The sequence below is a fragment of the Solanum stenotomum genome, chromosome 1, assembly GCF_019186545.1.
Source record: "Solanum stenotomum isolate F172 chromosome 1, ASM1918654v1, whole genome shotgun sequence".
NCBI classification, from domain to species: Eukaryota; Viridiplantae; Streptophyta; class Magnoliopsida; order Solanales; family Solanaceae; genus Solanum; species Solanum stenotomum.
The window spans coordinates 11850481-11876018 of NC_064282.1; the positions used below are offsets into that span (position 1 = coordinate 11850481).

At 36.3% G+C, this 25538-nt stretch overlaps 2 protein-coding genes across 8 annotated transcripts; one reads left to right on the forward strand and one right to left on the reverse strand.

Moving 5' to 3' along the window:
- Positions 1–1526: 1526 nt before the first annotated feature.
- LOC125861583 (pentatricopeptide repeat-containing protein At2g21090) lies at positions 1527–19060 on the forward strand. 3 transcript variants are annotated; one of them, XR_007445969.1, is made up of 3 exons: positions 1527–3431; positions 4448–4595; positions 18859–19060. XR_007445969.1 is itself a non-coding variant. In XM_049541449.1 (2 exons), exons 1-2 carry the CDS (start codon positions 1606–1608, stop codon positions 18759–18761), a joined length of 1854 nt encoding a protein of 617 aa, XP_049397406.1. In that variant the 5' UTR covers positions 1527–1605; the 3' UTR covers positions 18762–18792. The 3 variants fall into 3 exon arrangements, 2 of the variants coding, with proteins under 2 accessions (XP_049397406.1, XP_049397410.1); XM_049541449.1 differs by lacking the exons at positions 4448–4595; positions 18859–19060 and adding an exon at positions 18734–18792; XM_049541453.1 differs by lacking the exons at positions 4448–4595; positions 18859–19060 and adding an exon at positions 4596–5150.
- Positions 5378–24874, reverse strand: LOC125861597 (uncharacterized). 5 transcript variants are annotated; one of them, XM_049541470.1, is made up of 8 exons: positions 24619–24874; positions 22893–23098; positions 22315–22774; positions 21998–22205; positions 20959–21066; positions 20750–20878; positions 6611–6680; positions 5378–5597 (listed from the first exon to the last, which is right to left on the reverse strand). In XM_049541470.1, the coding sequence occupies exons 1-8, from the start codon at positions 24840–24842 to the stop codon at positions 5527–5529; spliced, it is 1476 nt and encodes a 491-aa protein (XP_049397427.1). In that variant the 5' UTR covers positions 24843–24874; the 3' UTR covers positions 5378–5526. The 5 variants fall into 5 exon arrangements, with proteins under 5 accessions (XP_049397427.1, XP_049397423.1, XP_049397435.1 ...); XM_049541466.1 differs by lacking the exon at positions 6611–6680 and adding an exon at positions 20563–20632 and having other exon boundaries at positions 5379–5597; XM_049541460.1 differs by lacking the exons at positions 5378–5597; positions 6611–6680 and adding exons at positions 19242–19552; positions 20563–20632.
- Positions 24875–25538: the final 664 nt, after the last annotated feature.

Here is a 25538-nt window from a genome sequence, read left to right on the forward strand (position 1 = left end):
CAGTTTGAAACAATCATCAATTATATTGTTGACGTTTTTCTTCTTGTTTTATGCTTAATATAACTATGGAGTTTGAATGAAATTGTGGAGTTATTCATTAATTTATGTAATCGAAAGAAGAATAATTTAGTGAATATGTTTTACTCAAAAGAGCTTTTTTGAAATCATAGAGTGACTGATCAAGAGAAATAAACATTATTCTAGCATACTAACATTCAGTCATTCACTGTTCATTAATTTATTCTCTTAGGTTTAGGCTTAATCAGAAGAGGAATCAAAATATAGCGGTACTCTAATTAACTAATGAATTCGTGAAAAATTAATAGGATATTAGATGTGATGAATCTTGAATAGAATTATATTTCAATTATTATTTTGTATTTGTGTGGTCTATAACCTTTGTCTGTTTTCTTATTGATGATAAGTTTTGCTCTTGTTATTAATTATTTTCACTTATAATAGTCGATAAACGTTGTTTAATACCATAACAAACTCAAATTTTGTTCATCCGAATAGTAGTTACCAAATTCCTTTTGTCAATCATGTGAAGACAATCAATACACATTTTTTTAAAAAAAAAAAAATTGTGCATAAATGTTTATCAAGGGAAATATTGAGGCATGAAGTTGACATTGTTGTACATGTACCAATATTGGTGCCCAACTCCTACTAGCTTGAGAAATTTTGCTACTTATGTAGGGATAAAACGTGTCTTGTACGTATAAAAAAAATAATAGTCAGAATGGTCCGTGAAAAAGAAAAAAAAAAAGAGATCGATGCAAAAATTGTGAAAATGTATTCAAACCAAAATATTTAAAAGAATATAATATAAAGTCAATGAAAGTTTATATACAATAACTACTTAGAAAGATATGGACAACGGGTAGGTCACAGAATGTGAGACCAGAAGGTGGAAAGGATACAATCACACAAAAATAATTTTGAATTTATGTTCGGAACATCTTCAATCTTTCAGGCACGCCCTTATAAATTCGACACATATCCTACTAATAATGTAGTCCATCATAATTACTTTTATTGTTCTTGAATTGTCTTTTTAAATATTAATTATGTGTTGATAATTGAAAATGACAATCTGTTAATTAAATGTACGGCAATAGCAAGTGTTTCAATCGAAAAGTCTTTTTGTAGTTCATTATTTATCATCAAAGTCAAATGTCCAAGAACTCCACTTCCATAACCTATTGATGTTAATTGAAGCGTGAGGATGCCATGACAATCTTACCACACAAGGTAGATTTACCATTGATGCCATGAGATATTTGATATCTAATATCTAACTCATGAAATATCTTTTTTTATTTATTTCATCTCTCGTGCAAAACGATTATTTAGAGATTATTTGATCGGTAAGATAAAAGATAGTACTTAATTTTTTTATATATTTAACTATGAGTGTTAATTAAAAAAATAAGTTAATTAGTTGGGACTTGGGATAACCCTGTGTATTCCCTCCCGCCGGTCCGGCCCCACGTTGGTCCACCATATAACGATGCATCACGAGCTGATTTCGCCGGAACTTCCATCTCCGCCGCCAATTTTGCCGGATAAAGCAACTCCATTTTGACATGTTTCCCTTCTGCAATGCCCACTTCATATTTACCTTCCAAAGCTCTCACTCTTCGTACAAACAAGAAGCTCAATAATTCATGCTTAGTACAAAAGATTCTCAATCTCTCTTCGCAAGGCTATCTTAAACAAGCCTTCAATTACCTTAACATCCTAAACCGTAAAGGCGTTCGCTTAGACAGTAAAACTCTTGCTTCTATCATTCAACAATGTGCCAATTCCAGGTCACGTGAAGAAGGAAAATGGATCCATTTGCATCTCAAAACTACTGGGTGGAAACACCCCACTACATTTCTAGCCAACCATTTAATTAATATGTATAGTAGATGTGGTGATCATATGGAAGCACGTAAGGTGTTCGATAAAATGACTACGAGAAATTTGTATTCATGGAATAATATGCTTTCTGGGTATACAAAGTTAGGCCTGATTAAGGCTGCTAAAAGGTTATTTGACCAAATGCCGGAGAAAGACGTCGTTTCTTGGAATACTATGGTGATTGGCCATGCTCAGGTTGGCTACTTCAACGAGGCTCTCAAGTTGTATAGGGAATTTAGGAGGTTAAGTATTGGGTTCAATGAATATAGCTTTGCTGGGGTGATCACTGCATGTGTTAAGTCCAGGGATTTTTCTCTCACAGGGCAGGTTCATTGTCAAGTATTCATAGCTGGGTTTTTATCCAATATAGTTCTTTCTAGTTCAATTGTTGATGCTTATGCAAAATGTGGGAAGATGAGCGATGCTAGGAGGTTGTTTGATGCAATGCGAGTAAGAGACATTCTTGCCTGGACCACCTTGGTTTCAGGTTATTCAAAGTGCGGCGATATGCTGTCAGCCAGGGAGCTTTTTGAAGCAATGCCTGAGAAGAATCCTGTTTCTTGGACAGCTTTGGTTGCTGGTTATTCCCACAGTGGCATGAGCATTCAGGCCCTTGAGTTATTTGCAAAGATGATGAAGCTTCAGGTCCAACCTGATCAGTTTACATTTAGTAGTTGCCTATCTGCTTGTGTTGGTATAGCATCACTCAAGCACGGTAAGCAAATACATGCATTTCTGGTGAATGCTGGTTTTAGACCTAATACAATTGTTTTGAGTTCACTCATTGATATGTATTCAAAATGTGGAAGTTTAGAAGTTGCAAGGAGGGTATTTGATACGGCATATAACAAGCATGATACAGTATTATGGAATACTATGTTGTCTGCATTAGCACAACATGGCATGGGTGAAGAGGCGATTGAAATGTTCTTTAAGATGGTGAAGTTTGGAGTGAAACCAAACCGTATCACCTTTGTTGTCCTTCTCAATGCTTGTAGTCATTCTGGGTTAGTGCAAGAAGGGCTTTCCTTTTTCGAGACAATGCCCTCTAGTTATGATGTTCTTCCTGATCAAGAACATTTTGCATGCATAATTGACCTCTTGGGTAGGGCAGGACATTTTAGTGAAGTGCTAGCTCAGATAAAGAAGATGCCTTGTGAACCTGATGATCATATTTGGAATGCCTTACTTGGTGTTTGTAGGATTCATGGAAATGTGGAGTTGGGTAGAATGGCTGCAGAACTGCTAATAGAGCTGGACCCACAGTCTCCTGCCGCATATTTGCTGTTGTCAAGTATTTATGGTGTACTTGGGATGTGGGAAAATGTAGAGAAAGTGAGACAGCTTATGAATGAGAGACATGTTAGGAAAGAGGAGGCTGTTAGTTGGTTAGAGATTGAACATAAAATGCTCCCGTATTTTGGGTGCAATAAGTTGAATACTCTGGAGAGAGATGGACGCTCTATTTTGCAACTGCTAGCTGATAAGACAAATGCTGATGATCTAGTACATGATAGTAAAAGGTAAATTTTGTTCCATTTTTGCTTCTGTTACTGAATTGTTTTGCAAAATAAATGTGTTTTAACACATGTTACGGTATTTATAGCATTTACCTAAATGTTTGGCTAAAATTGAAACAGATAGTTATTTTCTATGGCCTGCTCAAAATACTCATAACTTAGTATCTTCCTGTGTGGAAATATGTGAACAGTATCTAGCTGCACTAACAAAATTTTGTTGAACCTTTGTCTGTTTTGAATATCTGCAGTTAAGAACTAGATTAACAGTCTGTTTTGTATTTTCAATTTACCTGTATGTTTCATTTTTCTTGTTTCAAGATAATGCATGATTACAGCGTTGGGCCACTGCTTGACCTCCATTCTCAGCCTTTGCTAGCAAAATCTCTTCCTTCAGTGCCCTCCCCAGGCCATCTACCGTACATCACAGACAACTTCTAAAATCAAAACCAGTCATCTTAATTTCTTAGGTCTTAGTTCTCATACTAGAATACAGGTTCTTAGATGTTGATTTTTGTTATATTACCTGCAAACTTGGAAAAAAAATGTTTTTTACCAAATCATCTAACTGTGAATTTGTGAAACTCCAAATATTGTTGAAGCAGTTCCACTTGGGATGCATTCAAGAATAATACTCCCTCCGTTTCAAAAAGAATGACCTTCTTTCCTTTTTAGTTTGTTTCAAAAAGAATGACCTCTTTCCTTTTTTGGTAACATTTTACTTTCAACTTTTCACGTGGCATGTTTAAGACCACAAGATTAAAGGGCAATTTTGTACATTTGACATAACTTTAATTTAGGGCCACAAGATTCAGAAGTCTTCTTTATTTTCTTAAACTCCGTGCCAAGTCAAACTAGGCCACTCTTTGTGAAACGGAGGGAGTAATACCTTTTAAGCGAGGATCATTTGATAGCAAAGATGCCTTGATTGAAAGATTAAATTGAGGTTTTGGAAATGAACTTGAAACCATTGTCACTAATAGTACTTCGTGTTTGATTTCTTCTTTTTGTTTATCTCACAGCTCATCCCTTTCCAACCCTGTCAGCTAAGGGCTCACATCCTAATATTCTCTGGTTCTGCGTCCTCTTCCTCCTGCTGAATTGAGCCAGACTCTGATTTTTACCCAATTTTTGTCGATACATTTATGCATGATGGGAGTGATGATACAGGTAGCAACCTTTGCTGTGAAGTACAAGGGCCACCGTTTCAACTGGAGCATACCAGAAAATTAGCCTCTTGTATGCTTTTGGCTGCCATGGGCTTCACAATTATCACCTGTAATTTGTCTCGAGATTTGAATGACTGGTTGAACTTAGAGACCAAGGGCGTTAACAGATAAACTGCTAGTTTGGCCACTGGTTACGTTTTTGGTGTGTTATGCCTGGGAAAGATTGATGAGGTGGGCTTTCCCCGGTAAGATGCCTGCCTGGAAGCAACAGCAATGTCAAGCTCTGAAAGAAGCACACTTAGTCCCTGGTGATTGAGAACCAGGGATTTAAAGCCGGCAGGTACTCAGTAATAGTTATTCAGCACCCTGCTGGATAGTATTTTGTTGTATTGGAAGATCATGGCTAATATTTTGCTGAATTTTGATTTTTGTTGTCTCCCTTATCGTAAGAGACCAATAACCACCTTTTTTTTTCCTTTGATAAAAAAGTCCTTTTCCTCACTTGTGGGATTACATTTTGTTTGTTGTTGTTGATAGAAAAGCTCTTTTTATGTTATTGATCAAGCACTAACAAGAAGCTTTCTTCTATAATCCTGTCCCAAATGAGTAATGCAAAATACATTGACACATTTATTAGTTGCAGAAAGATGCCATTCAACCAGGATGATGATAATGCTCAGTAGTGGGTAAAACATCATTTGGGGAGGAAATCATTGAGTATTTGGAAAGCATTCAATCTTAAGATTTTCTACACAATCGTAGTAATATCAGTGAAGTTGCTTTGCCCAAATCAACAAGAAGAAATTCTATCATAAAACAGGAGAGCAAAGAAAGATATACAACATTTCCTACACAACCTAACTGTTTAGCCTTACATAAGTCAAACCTTTTTTATTAAAAAGGCAAAAGGTTACACATAAGTCAAACTACTATCATCTGATGCCTTTACTGAATTTGCTCTTCAGGACTTCTTGTAATTGCTGGAATATAACAGAAAATACCCCTGCAAAAAAGAACGAAATATCAAAGGATGGCTAAGAAAATATGTCGATGCAAGTATCTTAAAACCAGGCAGACTGTTTTGACATAGAACCTACTAAGTAAATAGATATTAGTTAAAAATGTCTAGAGACTGGGACAAGTCTTGACAACTATTTTCCATGAACAATCACCAGCAAACCAAAAAATGTATAAGAGAACTAAATGTTTGCGGAGAAAGAGAGTAAAAAGTTAGCTGTTTCAGAATACTGCAGTAAAATACTCTTCTAGAGAGAAGAAAGCAACATGAAATATTGTGGCTGCCAAGGTAATCACATCGAAATAGAAGAATTAGTAGGCCAAAAGGGACTAGAGCTCCAAGTTAAAGCTAACACTAGTATTAAAAAAAAAACTAACATTAGTACACAACTGAGCACCTCCTAGATGGAAGATGAGAAATTAGTAATTGAAGGCAGATCTCATGGAGCTGTCTTTGAAAGAAGCTTTCCTTTTATTGACTGATGATATCAGCTTGATCATAGAAGATCGAACTGGTCTGGAGTGTAGCCGGCGAGGTATGTTTCGAGCACGATGCCCTACATAGCTGGGCCTTTTTGAAGAAGAGAAGACGTAGGACATCATTGTCCCTTTAGGCAGCTTTAGCCTATCATGTCGATCCAGTAGAAGTGGAGAAATAGGAGAGTTTTTAAGGAGATAGATAATGACTTTGTATATGCAAGGAACAACACCTTATTTTTAGTTAGCTTTTGGTGTACCCATGATATTCCCATTTATATAGAAAAAAATTGGTTATCTATAGAAACACATTTTTCTGTAGGCTCTCTATTTTCTTACATACTGCTTATATACAGGAGTTTTCTTAAACCAATTAAATTATTTACCTAATTAGCTTATCAAAGAATCTGTCGAAGGGGAATGAGATAACCAAATCTGACCAAATAGTTCAGGAAGCAGGGAAAAGAGGAAAATGAAATATTACTACACTGATTGGATCTGAGCAAATGGTTTTGGACAAACCTGGTACAGGGATCTCTTTCTGTAGCAATAATCCTTTCACCAGAAGTGTCCCTGGTATCTGCTGGAAGACCTATAGATACAACCAGGCATTAGACCACATCATGCTAAATAATAAGGAGACTAACAAGCCGCCCTATGAATAACGAGGCATTAGTTCGAAAAGCAAATCACTTTAATAAGAAAATTACAGAAACGCAGAGACGCATGCCATTCAGTTGGTCAGAGGGACAATTTGCAGATATCAATATATCCTGGTTGGTCCCATTCTGTGTTTGGGTCTTCATGATAGATTTACATTGCTCAGCTGACAAAGATACCTAGAAGAAAATTTAGATTCAGGAAGAACATGAAATAGGTGCAGTAATAATCATAGAGAAGAACAAATGGAGTGTACATCAACTTTGAATGAGGCAGAGTCTAATTTAGAGGATGCACCAATATTGCAGAAGTAGGATTCCACTGATTGCAATACATCGAAGGCACTCTGATGGCGCTGCAGACCCTAAACAAACATTGGAGATCAATAAGAAATCTTGGACCCACCAGCAATGGAGTAATTAACAGAACTAGTCCAACCAGTTCGTGCCAAAACTAGTTTGTCTGCCAAAGGAACACATGACCTCATATGTATTGTAGAAGTTCCAAACCTTGGTGAATGTATAATGTGTCAACAATCAATTTATAATGTAGAAGGGTAACAATGCCAACACAAGTGACAGAAGACTTTTTTTCTGCGTTCAGGTGGGGGGAGGGGGAGGGCAGAGCACAGAGCTTGTTTTGATTTGAAGTTGGCAAATAAAAAAGATCACTTGAAGTTGAGTTAGTATTTTGAAGGTCTTACTAAAGAAGAACCTCCACATCTACAATAGTCAAAACCTTCAAAATACCAACTCAACCCCCATAACTTAGTATGCCTGTACACAAAACTTGAGTTGAAGTTGGCAAATAAAAAAAGATCACTTGAAGTTGGAAAGCCGTTTGTTGGAGTTGAATTGTGTTTGGGCATTTAGGCATGAACATCACTTGCAAAAAGAATTCAGAAATAGTTGAAGCTTTGAAAAACTTCACTTGAAAAACACCTTAAACCAACTGTTTCAACTTGAAAAAATATTTCAATTTAAAAAATCCAAAACTTCAATTTGCAAATAATTATACTTGCAAGTGAAATCATGGGCCACATGGCCAAATAGACCCTTAAAGACTCCAAGCAGGTTGTATCATACTCAGCAACATCTCTAACAAAAGACAAAACTTGCACATGAAATAAGGCCAGTAAATATCAGACCTCAAGCATTAATGACATGTTATTCTTTTCAGCCACATGAGATGGTACAATCTTCTTGGAAGCAGGGAGAAATGACCAGGCAAGGCCCCATCAGCATGTTTGGCCTTGCACAAATTCAGTTGTCTTTACTATTGTTGCTCCAACCTCCCAAAGCTTTGATGTCAGTACCTTTAGGTTAGTTTTTCTTCCAACCATTGAGGTGTACCACCTGGCAAACATGGGTTCAGGAAATATAAGGACTCTTCACAATTGAGCCTTCATGATAAACTTCTGTAACACATAATGCAATAAACCAGATTCTAAGAATGATTCCATACCGAAATGATTGCCTTAGTTGAACACTATCCTCAATAATGTGAGTGATAAAAGCACTCTCTCCACCAGGACAAACCATCTCCTGCACAGTCCCACCACAAGAAGTCTTTGGATTTAATCCAGCTTCCTCTATCGTCTCAAAAAATGGAGGGTTGCACATACAAAAGTCAAATTTCTCCCCATCCTTGACTACACCAACAAGTATAAGTGGTCCACCGTAACCTTTTCCTATACCTGAGTGCATTTGGAGATGAGCAGGAGATGAGGGCCCAATGACAACAGCCTTTCCATTGTCAAAGTCTGCGTCTGTACATTGGCCATATTTTCCTGGTTCATTATTCAACTCCTCACTGGAAGATGCTGGGTTTTCCAGGCTAACTCTTCTGATCTGAATTAATTCAGAAATATGAGGATTGCTTTTGACATTTTTCTCTGCCCACTCCAAAGCTACATCAGTAAAATCTGTATAAAGCAAAATCTGAAGGAATCAATGTTTTGCAAATATGTAGCACAGTTCTATTAGCGAAACACCAGCAACGATGCAAGTTAAGGGAGAAAATTACAAATTAGAGGGGGCTACCAGAGCCAACAAACTTCCAACCCAGAAGAGATGCACCAAGAAGAGGGTAAATGCGATTGGTCCCAGTTCCTATATCAAAACCTTTAGCAGTGTATCTGTCAGCTTGAACTTTAGGAATGATGTCCGATGACAAAAGATCTTCAATCCAATGAATATAGTTTGATCTGTTGGGGACTGTGGGGCAGAGCTGTCCATCGAGAATCCACCTACATAAAGAACATGTTCAGGCATATGCGGATGGGAGAGTGACATCGTTTAGAATGTAATGGATCTCTACAGACAAACATACACTTGCATCTAAGCTGAATACCTGCATCTATAGTCTGCTTGTCACTTAACATAGACAAGAAAGGGTTTCTCCTTTTTCTTTTTTTCCTTTTTTTTGGGAACATTATGTTAACTGTTTATACACCAAACTGTAGGTAGGTTCTATCCCAAGCTTAGATTGTAACAAAGCTCCAATGCAGCTTGGAAGCACACCGCCACTAGTAATTAAGTAATATATTCAGGTTCCTCTAGCTTAAAACTCATTCATAAAAATATTTATTTGATAAACATTTATTTCATTTTTCATTAATGGTGTAACATCTCCTATGGACTTTCAGCAAACAAAAGATTAAAAAATGACATCAGAAAAGCCAAGGGTTCTGGTTCCATCATTGGCAGGTGGACAGCAGTTCTTCCTTTTCTTTTCCTTGTTTGGGGGTAACTAAGAAATCTGCTTTTTACGGCTTCGAAATCAGAGATAACAGGTCCATTACGTTGCCCTTCTCCACTTAACAATATGGGACTTGGTTCATCGGCAAGTAGGTGGACAACACTCCAAAGCAAATCACTTTACTTCAATTCCCCCAGGCCACCATAGAATGAAAGTGACATGCAAGGTGAAGTTAAAAGAAGAAACAGCTTAGAACTGTAAAGGGAAAAACTATTATGAAGGTAAAGTTAAAGAAACAATTTAGAACTGTAGAGGAAAAAACTACCTGAACTTAGAAATGCTCAGATTGCTAATACTTTAAACAATAAACTTAGCAGCAACAGAGTGACCAAAATCTTCAAATTTATTAGTATTCCTTTATTCCTCATGTATGACAGCATCAACCCAAAATGTTTGAGACTAAACAATTAGTAGTACTGTTAAATACCCCTTTCACAAACTTGAAGAATATAAATTTTAACTTCACAATTCAAATTTAAATACCATTACTAATGGAGTACTATTTAGCACCACTTACACAAACTTGAATAATAGAGTATAACTTAACTTCACTATTCAAATTTTCAATGTTGATATGACGCTTCATCTATTAAACCATTATTCAAGATTTGATATTTTCTTTCACCGGTAAAAATATAACGAAGTTAAAGTAACATCTTAAAACTACGAAACCAATCAAATTGAGCATATAAAATCGAACTTCTCATACAAGATTGAACCAAGGGATACTATACAGTGAAGTAAACACCTTTTTTCCAGAAAGGGGAAATGGGTATGTAACAGGAAAAATAAAGGAAAGAAAAGAAAGCTAATTGATTGCCAATCCACTGAATAGTAAACTTAGAAGTAACACAGTTAGTTGAGGATCAAGAATCTTTAAAAATCTTTAAAAAGAAACAGAAAAGTAGCGTAAGGTTTAGATGCTCTGTATTCAAGAAAACATAAAACTCGGATACCCTTTTTACATAACAATAACCTGGAAAAAGAAAAAGATAAAATGGGGGTTTACCAATTGAGGCCATGATCACGGTGGAGCAAGACTCTGGTGAGTTCACGTGTGGCATTGAAATCAGTCCAATCAATTCTTGGTCGACCATCTCCAGAATAGAAAACGTAAGGTGAAAAGGTAAGAATATTTAGAGGCCAATAAGGAAAAATCTCCTGGCGGGTTATCAGAGTACTTGTTACAAGGATGGGTAGTGGCTCTCTCTCTTCTCTTTCTCTTCTTGCTCCCCATTGCTACCAAAACAGGTAAGCAGATTTGAAAATAGTATAAACCGTGAGTATGAGCGTAGTTTGATACTAATATGAGTTAACTAACACCTTTCTGATGCCACAAAAATACAAGCATTAAATTTAAAACGATACAAAGAAGTTCTGGGGAGGGGAGCACAAGCCACTTACCAGAATGTAAAAGCAGCTCCAGATATGGATATATTGTTCAGTTGATGATAATTTGTCTTGCAATTAGTTTGGTCTTCCCATCAAATCACCCACTAGAGTTCCATTATCTCTGCACAAATATAAACGAAACAACAGAAAATGCCAAATTATGGATTTTTGTCAGCTAAATTGTCTCCATCATACAATCTATATAAAGGCTGAAAAAATTATTACAGATTTAACAAAATTCTTACTTGAAATGAAATTTTGACTGTCGTGGGCCCATTCTGTCTTGAATTCTTGAGTGAGTACAATTCAGCTTCTTCCATTTCAATCTTTCATACACACGGTTCCCTCCTTGAAAGAGGTATTTCTTGGAGAACACTGGATACCCCTAACAGTACTTTACTGAAAAAATCCTCTTTCAAATAAAATAGCAAAGTAATCAAAAGGAAGTAAATAGGAAAACTCGGAACCTTGTCTTCACTTATGGCATCCAGTTAAATACTCTTGATACAGCTGAAATTTTTTCTGAAAACCTAAATCCTTTTGTTTCAACAATCTAAAAGTTTGCAGCTCATTTGCCCCCAGCGTTGCGAGACTACCATTGAATTTGAGCTCTACTGGACACCCCTCATCGAACAACTCCACTCCTGTCATCTCTTTGCTGGCATTTGAGATAGGTTCTTCGTGTTTTTTGTAGATGAAGGTTGTAAATCTTTTATCAGGTTCTACTCCCAAATCCGTTTTTGAGATATAACAGTCAGAGAATGCCACAGGTTCATGTAAACAGAGAGGCCTCATTTTTTCCAACCAATCGCTAGGCACTCAGTATCTGCATCAAGGGAAACTGAATAGCCATCATCAGGCTCATTACCAGAGTGTGACAAACTGATTTCATGGGCCACCTTCATAACTTTATCACTCTGAAGCCTCAACTCAGCATCAAGTGGCAATATATCTCTTTCTGCAATTCGAAGGTTATTAAGAGCTACCAGAAAAGGAGGAAGAATGGGAGCAGAAGAACGGCAAGACTGAACTTCTTCTGGTGTCTCATCAATACAACATTTATGCAAGGGAAAAGGCAGTGGATATAGTTTGTCGAAAATGTCAGAAAATTCTAGAGAAGATTTCTTCGGTTTCAGGGGAAATTCAGGGAATCTCAAGAAGTCAGAGAAAGTGAACCCCAGAAGATTATTAGGCAAACTGGTGCTAATGATTTCTAGTGCAATCTCATAAATGCTTGCTGGCAAGCTGATACCTTTGATTACATCAGAAACGGTTAGAGATGATTTTAGTCTTGCGATGCCACATTCTTGAAGCTTTTGACATATTTGCTGCTGGAACTCTGACCGGTTTTCTTCAGAATCCTTTAGATTCTCCTTGTATTTCCTACTAACGAATTTAGGTAGTTTTCCATTCAGATACTCTTTAAGAAAGTCAAGGCCCAGGTAGATGTGGCTCTTTTTCAATTCCAATTCTTCAACACCCATATCATATAGAAGGTTATTTTCAGTGTTACGACCCGATTTCGAAAACTAAGGTTTCGGAACCAATTTCGCAACTTTTGGCAATTTTGTTAAGTTTTGGAAAAATGAGTAATTTGGAAGTCGCCACTTAATTTTTAGAAAAAATCAAGAAAACCATTTAAAAGGGGAATTTTTGAAAGAAAAATATTTTAAATAAACCAGAGTCGGGTAAGAATTCAAATAATTCTCTAAGGAAGGGTTTAGGCATCTTAGAGAATCCGCTAACACGCGGTTGACCGACGGATTTAAAGGTTGGCTAATTTTGAAAGAAAACTTAAATTACTTGAAAAATCTTATTTTATATATATATATATATATNGTACATTCATATTATCCCAATTAAAGAAATAATTCAAATGTTGAAGTGCCAAAATAAAATTTTAATTTAACAATTTATCCGAGTCAAGTTTTTGAGTCGAATAATCAACACAATCACTTAGGCGTGGATTTGAAAGCTAAAATACTAACTATGAAAGAATATAGAGAATTCTCAAGTTAGTGTTCAAGCTTAAATGACGTAAATTAAAAAAGGTTTAAAAATTTGAATACTTGAAGCAAAATAAGCAACAAAACGGACACTCCCCCAAGGATTCATCTAAATTAAAAAAAAAAAAAGTGTTAGCGATTCCAAAACATAACAAGAGCACGAAACAATATGAAAAAATAAACAACGAGAAGTTAGGCCCTTGGCCTATCATGTTCCTTGATGCTGCCGTATAAATTGGATCTTTCGAGTCCAGAAAATTCCCAATTTTAGTCATTTGGTACTGCTGCTATACTTCTGTTGCTCCATTATTTATGGGTTTTAACCCAAGTTTTGCTCTCCAATTTTCAGCCTTTTGAGGCTGTTGTAACTCTGCTTCAGCTGGTGCCATTTTCAGACTTTCAAGTCCAATAAAATGCCATTCTTTTAGCCCTTTAGGCTACTGCTGCTGCTGTACTCTTGGGTGTTTAACCCAATAAAAATAGTCTCCCTTTCGCGACTCGGAGGTTGACCCGAAGAGATGAGTATACAAGGGAGTGAGGAGTCCAATTGGACTCGAACAAGAAGGTTCATGTCAAAGAAAGAAAGTTAAGAATCAACAAATAATCAATAGGGGACAAATATTAACTTTAGACACAAACGACATCTAATAAAGCAAGCTTATTCTGTCCGAAGTAAAAAAGTTAATACGCGGAGTCATAGAGGACAATATTTGATCCTACAACCCTTCCTTTATATTCACATTAAGACAAATCATAACTGTAAACTTTAAACTACAGATTGAAGAAAAAAAGAAAATCAGAAAATAAACAAGAAAGGGACAATTTAAACATCTTCATATAAGCCTTAAATTCACACCAGCAATCAAAGAAAACAAAAGGTTAAAAAAAATGGTTAACACATGAGAACTTTTTGTGATCCATTAATCTTGACAGTAGTATTGTTAAGAACAACAAACTAACATCTTAACACAGAAATCAATTGTCGGTTATGTTCAACATGTAGCTACACTCATTAATCTTAAGGTAGCATGAGACAGAACACTAAATCGAACATCATTTTGAATTATTCACATGGAAATGAGGACAGGAACCTCAAAACAGAGAGACAGGCGACAACTAGGAGCTAAAAATAATTGAAAATAAGACAGTTTGACGCAAATTCACACACTCAAACTTAAATAGTCACGCTATAACCAAAATAAACACACTTCAGTCCCACATTGGATCACATAACTGACTAGAGGGAAATTAATCGCGACATTCTTATACATGTAAAGAGATTAGATGAAGGGAGGAAACCATCAATTGTATAACATGGGTAAAGAATTAATAAAACAAGTAAGAGTGACATGTTAAAACAAAGGAGCACATATTTCATGCATAGCTATAAGCTTTGAGCCAATAAAAAGCTACTGTACATTCATGTTTAGACTAAGTTCATTTGCTCGAAGAATTAGGAATTTGCCAATATGACACATAAATCACAAGAAAAAATTGGGCATGAGTGAAGCTAATGCTAATCTAGCCAAAACTCGAACATCAGTAAAACTATTTAATTTTTTTTTCATGATATACAAATTCTAAAGGCTGGTGAAACAAGATATATAGAGAAATCACAGCTTAGGCAGGGTAAAACACATACATGTAGTAGAAACAAGTCATGAAAACAAAGAAATTGAAAAATAAAGAAAGGGATATTACTAGCTAATACCCATCGAACAAATTCTAATATACAGAAACTAAAACACATACAGGGCTAAAAATACACAAACAGACCAGAACTGAAAATTAAAAGGAAACAAAGTTAAAGAAAGAATTTACCTCTTTTCGGGCAGCGAACAGAGAACAACAAGCGGAGAAGCAACTTCCCACGACTACAACGAAATTCCGAGAAATCCGGCGAGTCTCAACAAACCACGAACACCAAGAAGAACAGAGCTCTATCCTAGGTGTATTCGAATGTATTCACTCTATATCTCTCGCTACCGTTCTTTTTCTATCTGTGAATCCTTGCCAACTTTTCCAACTTTTTTCCCCTTCAATACTGAAAATGAAAAGAGTTTATATAGGGGGGAGCTAGGGCAGATTTGGGGGGGAAAAGTGAGGGTAAAATCGGATAAGAACAAGAGAAATTTTGAATTCGAATTTCTGACCTCCCATACACCAGTACCAGAATAAGCCCATTTGATGCCCAATTTCGACAAAATTCGAACGGGAGGAGGGCGAGGTGGAGGGCTAGGATTGAATCCTTCGTCCTTGAGGAGTTACGTGGCTCGATCTCACGTTGGTGAGGACGAAATTGCAGCTGAAATCGGCGCTTGAACAGTACTACGCGTACTGTTTGTCGAGGTAATCAGAGAAGACGACAAGAAAAAAGCAGCCTGCCTGTACGCATATACGCCGTATGGCTGTGTACGTTTGTATTGAAAGAAGTGTTGCTGGGTTTCTTTTGGAAATGGGTTTAGTGGACTGGGCATAGAGGAAAATGGGCCAAAGTTGGCTGAGAATGGGCTGATAGAATTGGGTATTTGGGCTAGAGAAATGGGTCTTCTCTTTTGCTTGGAATGAAATATTGAGAGTCCAATTTGATTTCAAAAGGAAGAAGGACCATTGGTCTTAAAATAAAAATGATAAAACTTAGAACCAAATAAATTATGTTTTCAATTAATTATCAAGCTTCTTAGTTCCGACAATGTAAAGATAATTATTTTGACATAAAAAGCTTAGTCATTTTGAAATAAAAAAGATTAGTTATGTAGCCTAATTGACTTTTAAGGGGGGAAAATGCACACTAAGTTAAAACTCCAATTTTTAGTAGGAAGATTTTCTAAAATTTTATTTAGCATGAAAAATATATGAATCTATATATATATATTATAAATATAAACAGGTACAATCTATATAAAAAATAACAAAATGTCTTGAAAATTAATTTTTAAAGTATTTTTGGTTTGCGAAAACAATTATTTCAAATTGTTTGAAATCGGAGAAGCTTGAAAATTAATTGAATGTGAAGGGCCAAAATTGGATGTCAACATTCAGAACACAGAGAATTTCCTCCATAAGGTGCTTCTGACTTTTCCTCAGAGTCCCATGCTGCAGTGTATCTCTGAGCTTCTAAACTGCCACAGGACATTAACCTTACAAGGAAAAAGCTGGCAGAACTATCAGTATCATCTGATTGGATAGAAAGGCCATTGTTGAGAATACCAAACCCCAAAACAATGACTTTCTTTTGCCTCCAATCAATCCAATCAGGAAGAATCTCTTCAGAGAAATATGCTCTCATAAGACAACTTTCACGACAGCAATCACGACCAGACAGTGAGAGGTCTAAAGGTCGCCCCCAAGCACATACTGATTTACTGAGCCTCGAAAGTTCTGAAAATTTATGGCTGTGATTGCTGTCTGGCCCATAGCAGAATAGAGCAAATTCACAGTCCCAGAATGATCCTACCAAAATGCAACGCCCTGATTCAGTAGCCCAAGCCCATTTGTCATCTCTAGTACGTCGCCTCAGGTCAGACAATCTCAAAACAGTCACGTAAGCTGGATTATTCAGACCATGTACCCACCGCAACAATGGCATCAATGGCTTCCGCACATCACAAAGAAGGAGGGAGCGTCCAGAAACAGCAGTAAAACAGAAAGCATCAGCCTCCACTCTAGAAAGTGCAAGAAATCTATCTGTTCTATCCAATGACACTGCCTCAATATTTAGCAAGGTGCAGACTTTGCACTTGCCTGACCTCAAATCCACCAAAAATACAGCCCTTGAATTTGCAACAATCAAAATCCTCGGATGCCAGCTAAATTCACAGCTTACCCACTGTTCATCTCTATCCAACTTATCCCACAAAACTTGCAATTTCTTGCCTTGCAATACATCAGAAGCACAGAAAGCGTGACTCTTTCCGCAAGAACTCATATCAAACAAAAACAAATCCCCATTTTTCAACATCACCACACACTCTTCTCTCAAATGTGGACTCCAACACGCATGAGAAACAGTCCCACCCTTGAACAAGTTTCTATCAGCACTACCCACATAATCTAATACTCCCTCCGTCCCATTTTATATGATGTACTTTGATTTGGCACAAACTTTAAGAAAAATGGAAAGACTTTTAAAACTTGTGGTCCAAAATGAATGATAGAAATTTGTGTGGTTGTAAATCATTTCATTAAGGGTAAAAAAGACATTTCATAGGCAAATTGTTACTTAAAATAGAAATGTGTCATTCTTTTTGGGACCGACTAAAAAGGAAAGTAAGTCATATAAATTGGGACAGAGGGAGTATAACATTTTCATCTCCTTTAACTCCTATGTTTACGCTATACCAATGAACAGAATACAAAGTGCAAACTAATAAATACCCAAAAGTAATATAACTAGAAGAACAAGAATCATCAATTTCACTAACTGGGTTCACTAATAACCTCAAAATTCTAAAATTCAGCTTGTGATTATGCACTAAAAGAGATGTAGCATTCTTGAATTTCTTAGCCACAAATTGGGTATCTTCAGAACAGAGCTTAAATAACCCAACTTGGTCATAATTCTCTCCCGTTGGAGAAATTCCTATAATTGAATTGGGTTTGCTATTTTCACCAACATTAAGAAGAGGAAGAAACTGGATTGAATAAAAGTTGTGAATTGAGTCAGAAACCTGTGGAGTAAACTCTGTAGCAATTGAAGAAGCTGTAGAAAAAAGCATACCACTTGAAGTTTTAAGGAATCTTGGTAGAGAGAGGTCAGGAACCGGAGGAGGAAGCCGAGTAGATAACAATGGCGAGCGAAGGAGTGGCGTCAGCGTTTCTTCACATGGTCTGAAAATCAACGGTCCTATTGGACTATCAATACGGCGGCGTTTCGAAGAGGATTCTTCGTGTGAATTTGAGAGGAGACGTGGTGGAGAAAAAGATGAACACCCTGTCCAAAGAGCCTTCCACTCGTCGGAAAAATTCATCGTTATTTTTCTCTGTAGGTTAACGGTGCGGCGAAAAGGAAAGAAAGGGAGTATTGAAAAATACAAAAATTCTACATGCCCCAACACTTCTCCTAATACAAGTTTGAGTCCAAAGGAGAAGAAAAGAGAAAAGTCCAAACAGGAGTATAAACAATTTTCTTTGAAAAGAAAAATGAAATTGGATTAAATTGATGAACAAACATTCCTTCTTCTTCTTTTTAACGTAATACACAAAAACAGTAGATTATTTTTTTGTAATTTTATTTATAATGGCTAAATAAAATTGAAACACAAATGTTAGTATACATAACAATAATATATCATTAATAACAATCATAAAACTTTAGACAATTCTGTCATTATAACGAGTTTAATAAAAAAATACTCACAAAAAGATTTTAATTTTAATTATGATGTTTGTATTGATTGTTACATTTTATTGTATAGTTTAAATCCATCGTTAGGTAACGACGAAAAAATTCATGTAATGATCGATTTAGTGTGATCGCATCATTAGCTTGATATTTTCTTCTCATTCTGTCTTCATTTATATTACTTAATAATTATATTTCATCTTTTACTCTAACTTTTCATAGTAGCTCTACCTCGTACCCTACTTTTCTTGTAGGTTTATCATTTTCAAATTATGAATATGTGACCTAAAGTAACTACACAGAACGATACAATCTATCCAAACATTGTATATATTCATTAAAACAATATAGTACTATACAATACAACACAATACAATATATTATGAAACAATAAAAAACATAACAACCATCCAACCAGTCCTTCTTAACTTGTCCCCTCCAGGATACTTTGTATTTGATTTCTTCTTTTTGTTTATCTCACAGCTCATCCCTTTCCAACCCTGTCAGCTAAGGAAGCACATCCTAATATTTTCTGGTCCTGCATCTGAATTGAGCCAGACTCTGATTTTTACCCATTTTTTGTATACATGATGGGAGTGATGATACAGGTAGCAACCATTGCTGTGAAGTACAAGGGCCACCCTTTAAACTGGAGCATATCAGAAAATGAGCCTCTTATATGCGTTTGGCTGCCATGGGCTTCACAATTATCACCTGTAATTTGTTTCGAGATTTAAATGACTGGTTAGACCAAGGGCGTTAACAGATAAACTGCTAGTTTGGCCACTGATTACGTTTTTGGTGTGTTATGATGCCTAGGAAAGATTGATGAGGTGGGCTTTCCCTGGTAAGATGCCTGCCTGGAAGCAGCAACAATGTTAGTCTCTAGTGATTGAGAACCAGGGATTTAAAGCCGGCAGGTACTCAGTAATAGCTATTCAGGACCCTGCTGGATAGTATTTTGTTGCATTCAAGCTCTAGATTTTCTACACAATAGTAGTACTATCAGTGAAGTGACTTTGACCCAAATCAACAACAAGAAATTCTATCATAAAACAGGAGAGCAAAGAAAGATATACAACATTTCCTACACAACCTAACTGTTTAGCCTTACATAAGTTTAACTTGTTATTAAAAAGGCAAAGAATACACACAAGTCACACTGCTATCATCTCACTAGTAATTTGGCAGATCATACGCAGGATATCTTCTGCACCTAGAGAAGGAGCCATCATCTGATGCCTTTACTGAATTTGCTCTTCAGGACTTCTTGTAATTGCTGGAATATAACAGAAAATACTCCTGCAGAAAAGAACGAAATATCAAGGATGGCAAAGAGAATATGTTGATGTAAGTATCTTATGCAAGTATCTTAACCCAGGCAGACAGACTGTTTTGACATAGAACCTACTAAGTAAACAGACAAGTACAGATTAGTTAAAAGTGACTAGAGACCGGGACAAATCTTGACAACTATTTTCCATGAACAATCACCGACAAACCCAAAAATGTATAAGAGAACTAAATGTTTGCAGAGAGAGAGAGTAAAAAGTTAGCTGTTTCAGAATACTGCAGAAAAATATTCTGGTTGCCAAGGTAATCACATCGATAGAAGAATTAGTAGGCCAAAAGGGACTAGAGATCCAAGTTATAGCTAACACTAATATTTAAATAATAATTAAAAAAAAAACTAACACTAGTACACGACTGAGCACCTCCTAGGTGTAAGATGAGAAATTAGTAATTGAAGGCAGGTCTCATGAAGCTGTCTTTGAAAGAAGCTCTCCTTTTATTGACTGATGATATCAGCTTCATCTAGGGGATCGAACTGGTCCGGAGTGTAGCCGACGAGGTGTGTTTAGAGTGATTCCCTACATAGCTGGGCCTTTTTGAAGAAGAGAAGACGTAGGACATTATTGTCCCTTTAGGCGGCTTTAGCCTATCATGTGGGTCCAGTAGAAGTAGAGAAATAGGAGAGTTTTCAAGGAGATAGATAATGACTTTGTATATGCAAGGAACAACACCTTATTTTTAGTTAGCTTTTGATGTACCCATGATATTCCCATTTGTATACAAAATTGGTTATCTATAGGAACACGTTTTTGTGTAGGCTCTCTATTTTTTTACGTACTGCTTATATACAGGAGTTTTCTTAAACCAATTAAATTATTTACCTAATTACATTATCAAAGAATCTGTCGAAGGGGACTGAGACGCAACCAAATCTGACCAAATAGTTCAGGAAGAGGGGAAAAGAGGAAAATGAAATATCACTGCACTGATTGGATCCGAGCAAATGGTTTTGGACAAACCTGGTACAGGGATCTCTTTCTGGAGCAATAATCCTTTCACCAGAAGTGTCCCTGGTATCTGCTGGAAGACCTATAGATACAACCAGGCATTAGACAGCATCATGCTAAATAATAAGGAGATAACAAGCCACCCTATGAATAACGAGGCATTAGTTCGAAAGGCAAATCACTATAATAAGAAAATTACAGAAACACAGAGACGCATGTCATTCAGTTTGTCAGAGGGACAATTTGCAGATTTCAATATATCCTGGTCGGTCCCATTCTGTGTTTGGGTCTTCAGGATAGAATTACATTGCTCAGCTGACAAAGTTACCTAGAAGAAAGCATTTAGATTCAGGAAAAAACATGTAATTGGTGCAGTAATAATCAGAGAGAAGAACAAATGGAGCGTACATCAACTTTAAATGAGGCAGAGTCTAATTTAGAAGATGCACCCATATTGCGGAAGTAGGATTCCACTGATTGCAATACATCGAAGGCACTCTGATGGCGCTGCAGACCCTAAACAAACATGGAGATCAATAAGAAATCTTGGACCCACCAGCAATGGAGTAATTAACAGAACTAGTCCAACCAGTTCGTGCCAAAACTAGTTAGTCTGCCAAAGGAACACATGACCTCATATGTATGGTAGAAGTTCAAAACCTTGGTGAATGTATAATGTGTCAACAATCAATTTATAATGTAGAAGGATAACAATGCCAACACAAGTGACGGAAGACTTTTTTTCTGCGTTCAGGTGGGGGAAGGGGGAGAGCAGAGCACATAGCTTGTTTTAATTTGAAGTTGGCAAATAAAAAAGATCACTTGAAGTTGATTTAGTATTTTGAAGGTTTTACTAAAGAAGAACTAGTTCCACATCTACAATAGTCAAAACCTTCAAAATACCAACTCAACCCCCATAACTTAGTATGCTTGTGCACAAAATTTGAGTTGAAGTTGGCAAATTAAAAAAGATCACTTGAAGTTGGAAAGCCGTTTGTTGGAGTTGAATTGTGTTTGGGCATTTAGGCATGAACATCACTTGCAAAAAAAATTCAGAAATAGCTGAAGCTTTGAAAAACTTCACTTGAAATACACCTTAAACCAACTGTTTCAACTTGAAAAAATATTTCAATTTAAAAAATCCAAAACTTCAATTTGCAAATAATTATACTTGCAAGTGAAGTCATGGGCCACATGGCCAGATAGACCCTTAAAGACTTCAAGCAGGTTGCATCGAACTCAGCAACATCTCTAACAAAAGACACAAAACTTGCACATGAAAGGAGGGACAGTATCAGGTGAAAGGAAATTACTCGGGTCCTGGAACATAAAGTCCACTGCTAATTTTCACTGACAAACTTATGATATTTGAGCTCTGTTTCATCAGAATAATCAATTTCCCCGTGATAGCCCAGATGACCAAATAAAAGGCTAGTAAATATCAGACCTCAAGCATGAATGACATGTTATTCTTTTCAGCCACTTGAGATGGTACAATCTTCTTGGAAGCAGGGAGAAATGACCAGGCAATGCCCCATCGGCATGTTTGGCCTTGCACAAATTCAGTTGTCTTTACTATTGTTGCTCCAACCTCCCAAAGCTTTGATATCAGTACCTTTAGGTTAGTTTTTCTTCCAACCATTGAGGTGTACCACCTGGCAAACATGGGTTCAGGAAATATAAGGACTCTTCACAATTGAGCCTTCATGATAAACTTCTGTAACACATAATGCAATAAACCAGATTCTAAGAATGATTCCATACCGAAATGATTGCCTTAGTTGAACACTATCCTCAATAATGCGAGTGATAAAAGCACTCTCTCCCCCGGGACAAACCATCTCCTGCACAGTCCCACCACAAGAAGTCTTTGGATTTAATCCAGCTTCCTCTATCGTCTCAAAAAATGGAGGGTTGCACATACAAAAGTCAAATTTCTCCCCATCCTTGACTACACCAACAAGTATAGGTGGTCCACCATAACCTTTCCCTATACCTGAGTGCATTTGGAGATGAGCAGGAGGTGAAGGCCCAATGACAACAGCCTTCCCATTGTCAAAGTCTGCGTCTGTACATTGGCCATATTCTCCTGGTTCATCATTCAACTCCTCACTGGAAGATGCTGGGTTTTCCAGGTTAACTCTTCTGATCTCAATTAATTCAGAAATATGAGGATTGCTTTTGACATTTTTCTCTGCCCACTCCAAAGCTACATCAGTAAAATCTGTATAAAGCAAAATCTGAAGGAATCAATGTTTTGCAAATATGTAGCACAGTTCTATTAGCAGAACACCAGCAACGATGCAAGTTAAGGGAGAAAATTACAAATTAGAGGGGGCTACCAGAGCCAACAAACTTCCAACCCAGAAGAGATGCACCAAGAAGAGGGTAAATGCAATTGGTCCCAGTTCCTATATCAAAACCTTTAGCAGTGTCTCTGTCAGCTTGAACTTTAGGAATGATGTCCGATGACAAAAGATCTTCAATCCAATGAATATAATTTGATCTGTTGGGGACTGTGGGGCAGAGCTGTCCATTGGGAATCCACCTACATGAAGAACATGTTCAGGCATATGCGGATGGGAGAATGACATCATTTAGAATGTAAGGGATCTCTACAGACAAACATACACCTGCATCTAAGCTGCATGCCTGCATCTATATTCTGCTTGTCACTTAACACAGACAAGAAAGGGTTTCTCCTTTTTCCTTTTTACCTTTTTTTGGGAACATTATGTTAACTGTTTATACACCAAACTGTAGGTAGGTTCTATCCCAAGCTTAGATTGTATCACAGCTCCAATGCAGCTTGGAAGCACAGAGCCACTAGTAATTAAGTAATATATTCAGGTTCCTCTAGCTTAAAACTCATTCATAAAAATATTTATCTGATAAACATTTATTTCATTTTTCATTTATGGTTTAACATCTCCTATGGACTTTTAGCAATCAAAAGATTAAAAAATTACATATAAAAAGCCAAGGGTTCTGGTTCCATCATTGGCAGGTGGACAGCAGTTCTTCTTTTTCTTTTCCATTTTTGGGGGGTAACTAAGAAATCTGCTTTTTACGGCTTCGAAATCAGAGATAACAGATCCATTCCATTGCCCTTCTCCACTTAACAATATGGGACTTGGTTCACCGGCAAGTAGGTGGACAACACTCTAAAGCAAATAACTTTACTTCAATTCCCCAGGCCACCATAGAATGAAAGTGACATGCAAGGTGAAGTTAAAAGAAGAAACAGCTTAGAACTGTAAAGGGAAAAACTATTATGAAGGTAAAGTGAAAAAAAAAACAACTTAGAACTATAGAGGAAAAAACTACCTTAACTTAGAAATACTCAGATTGCTAACACTTTAAACAATAAACTTAGCAGCAACAGAGTGACCAAAATCTTGAAATTTATTAGTATTCCTTTATTCCTCATGTATGACAGCATCAACCCAAAATGTTTGAGACTAAACAATTAGTAGTACTGTTAAATACCCCTTTCACAAACTTGAAGAATATAAGTTTAACTTCACAATTCAAATTTAAATACCATTACTAATGGAGTACTATTTAGCACCACTTACACAAACTTGAATAATAAAGTATAACTTAACTTCGCTATTCAAATTTCAATGTTGATATGATGCTTCATCTATTAAACCTGTATTCAAGATTTAATATTTTCTTTCACCGGAAAAAACCTAACATGTTAAATTAACATCTTAAAACTCCGAAACCAATCAAATTGTGCATGTAAAATCAAACCTCTCATACAAGATGGTACCTAGGATACTATATAGTGAAGCAAACACCTTTTTTCCAGAAAGGGGAAATGGGGTATGTAACAGGAATAATAAAGGAAAGAAAAGAAAGCTAATTGATTGCCAATCCACTGAATAGTAAACTTAGAAGTAACACAGTTAGTTGAGGATCAAGAATCTTTAAAAATCTTTAAAAAGAAACAGAAAAGTAGCGTACGGTTTAGATGCTCTGTATTCAAGAAAATATAAAACTCGGATACCCTTTTTACTTAACAATAACCTGGAAAAAGAAAAAGATAAAATGGGGGTTTACCAATTGAGGCCATGATCATGGTGGAGCAAGACTCTGGTGAGTTCACGTGTGGCATTGAAATCGGTCCAATCAATTCTTGGTCGACCATCTCCAGAATAGAAAACGTAAGGTGCAAAGGTAGAGTATTTAGAGGCCAATAAGGAGAAATCTGGCGGGTTATCAGAGTACTTGTTACGAGGATGGGTAGTGGCTCTCTCTCCTCTCTTCCTCTTCTTGCTCCCCATTGCTACCAAAACTCAAAATCCCCCCTTCTCTGCGAATATTTATTGTTTTGATTTTTGAATAATTGATGAAAGCCGGGTCGGGTGTTGTTATGGGCCAGCTACAGCCTAAGCCGGGTGATTCTTATAAGAATTATTTACCGAAATTTCATAAATTCAATTACAAAAAAATGAATTTTTCATTGTTTTCGAATTAATTTCTTGATTGTATGATACATTACAAATGATATGTTACAGGGGATAGGGACGTGTCCAAGAAAAGATTTTTGTAAATTTTTTAAATGTCAGAAAATTTTAGAGATTATGAAATCTTAAATTGTGTATTTATGTAATTTTTTCAAATAATATTATATACTTTTTAAATTGGAAATGTTTAGTTGTTCAAAAATTATAATTAACTTTGATTATGAATAAATTAAAACTAAAGCAATTCAAAGTATAAAATTTAGGTATAAAATGTTGTGTAAGCTTTACCATGTTTGGTAGCATCTTTTTGTCAAAGTATAAAATTCAACACACGTAATACTATGTTTGGTTAGAAAATTAAAAAGCCACATAACTAATACATGTTTAAGTTATGAGTCAATCTATGTATTATTTTATGCAGGGTAAAAGACGGAATAAACTATACCTAAATAAAAATTATTTATCCTGACGAAATAATAGAGCCACAAATTTATTGTTGTGATAAAATTTCTT

Bases quoted from the DNA above. Each gene is read 5' to 3' on its own strand.
- LOC125861583 (XM_049541449.1), top strand. From the start codon at position 1,606: ATGCCCACTTCATATTTACCTTCCAAAGCTCTCACTCTTCGTACAAAC. The intron at 3,432-18,733 runs GTAAATTTTGTT...TTTATCTCACAG, and splicing joins CTAGTACATGATAGTAAAAG to CTCATCCCTTTCCAACCCTG.
- LOC125861597 (XM_049541470.1), bottom strand. From the start codon at position 24,842: ATGGGGAGCAAGAAGAGGAAGAGAGGAGAGAGAGCCACTACCCATCCT. The intron at 22,775-22,892 runs GTAGCCCCCTCT...TGCTTTATACAG, and splicing joins TTGGAAGTTTGTTGGCTCTG to ATTTTACTGATGTAGCTTTG. The intron at 21,067-21,997 runs GTCTGATATTTA...ATGTTTGTTTAG, and splicing joins ACATGTCATTCATGCTTGAG to GGTCTGCAGCGCCATCAGAG.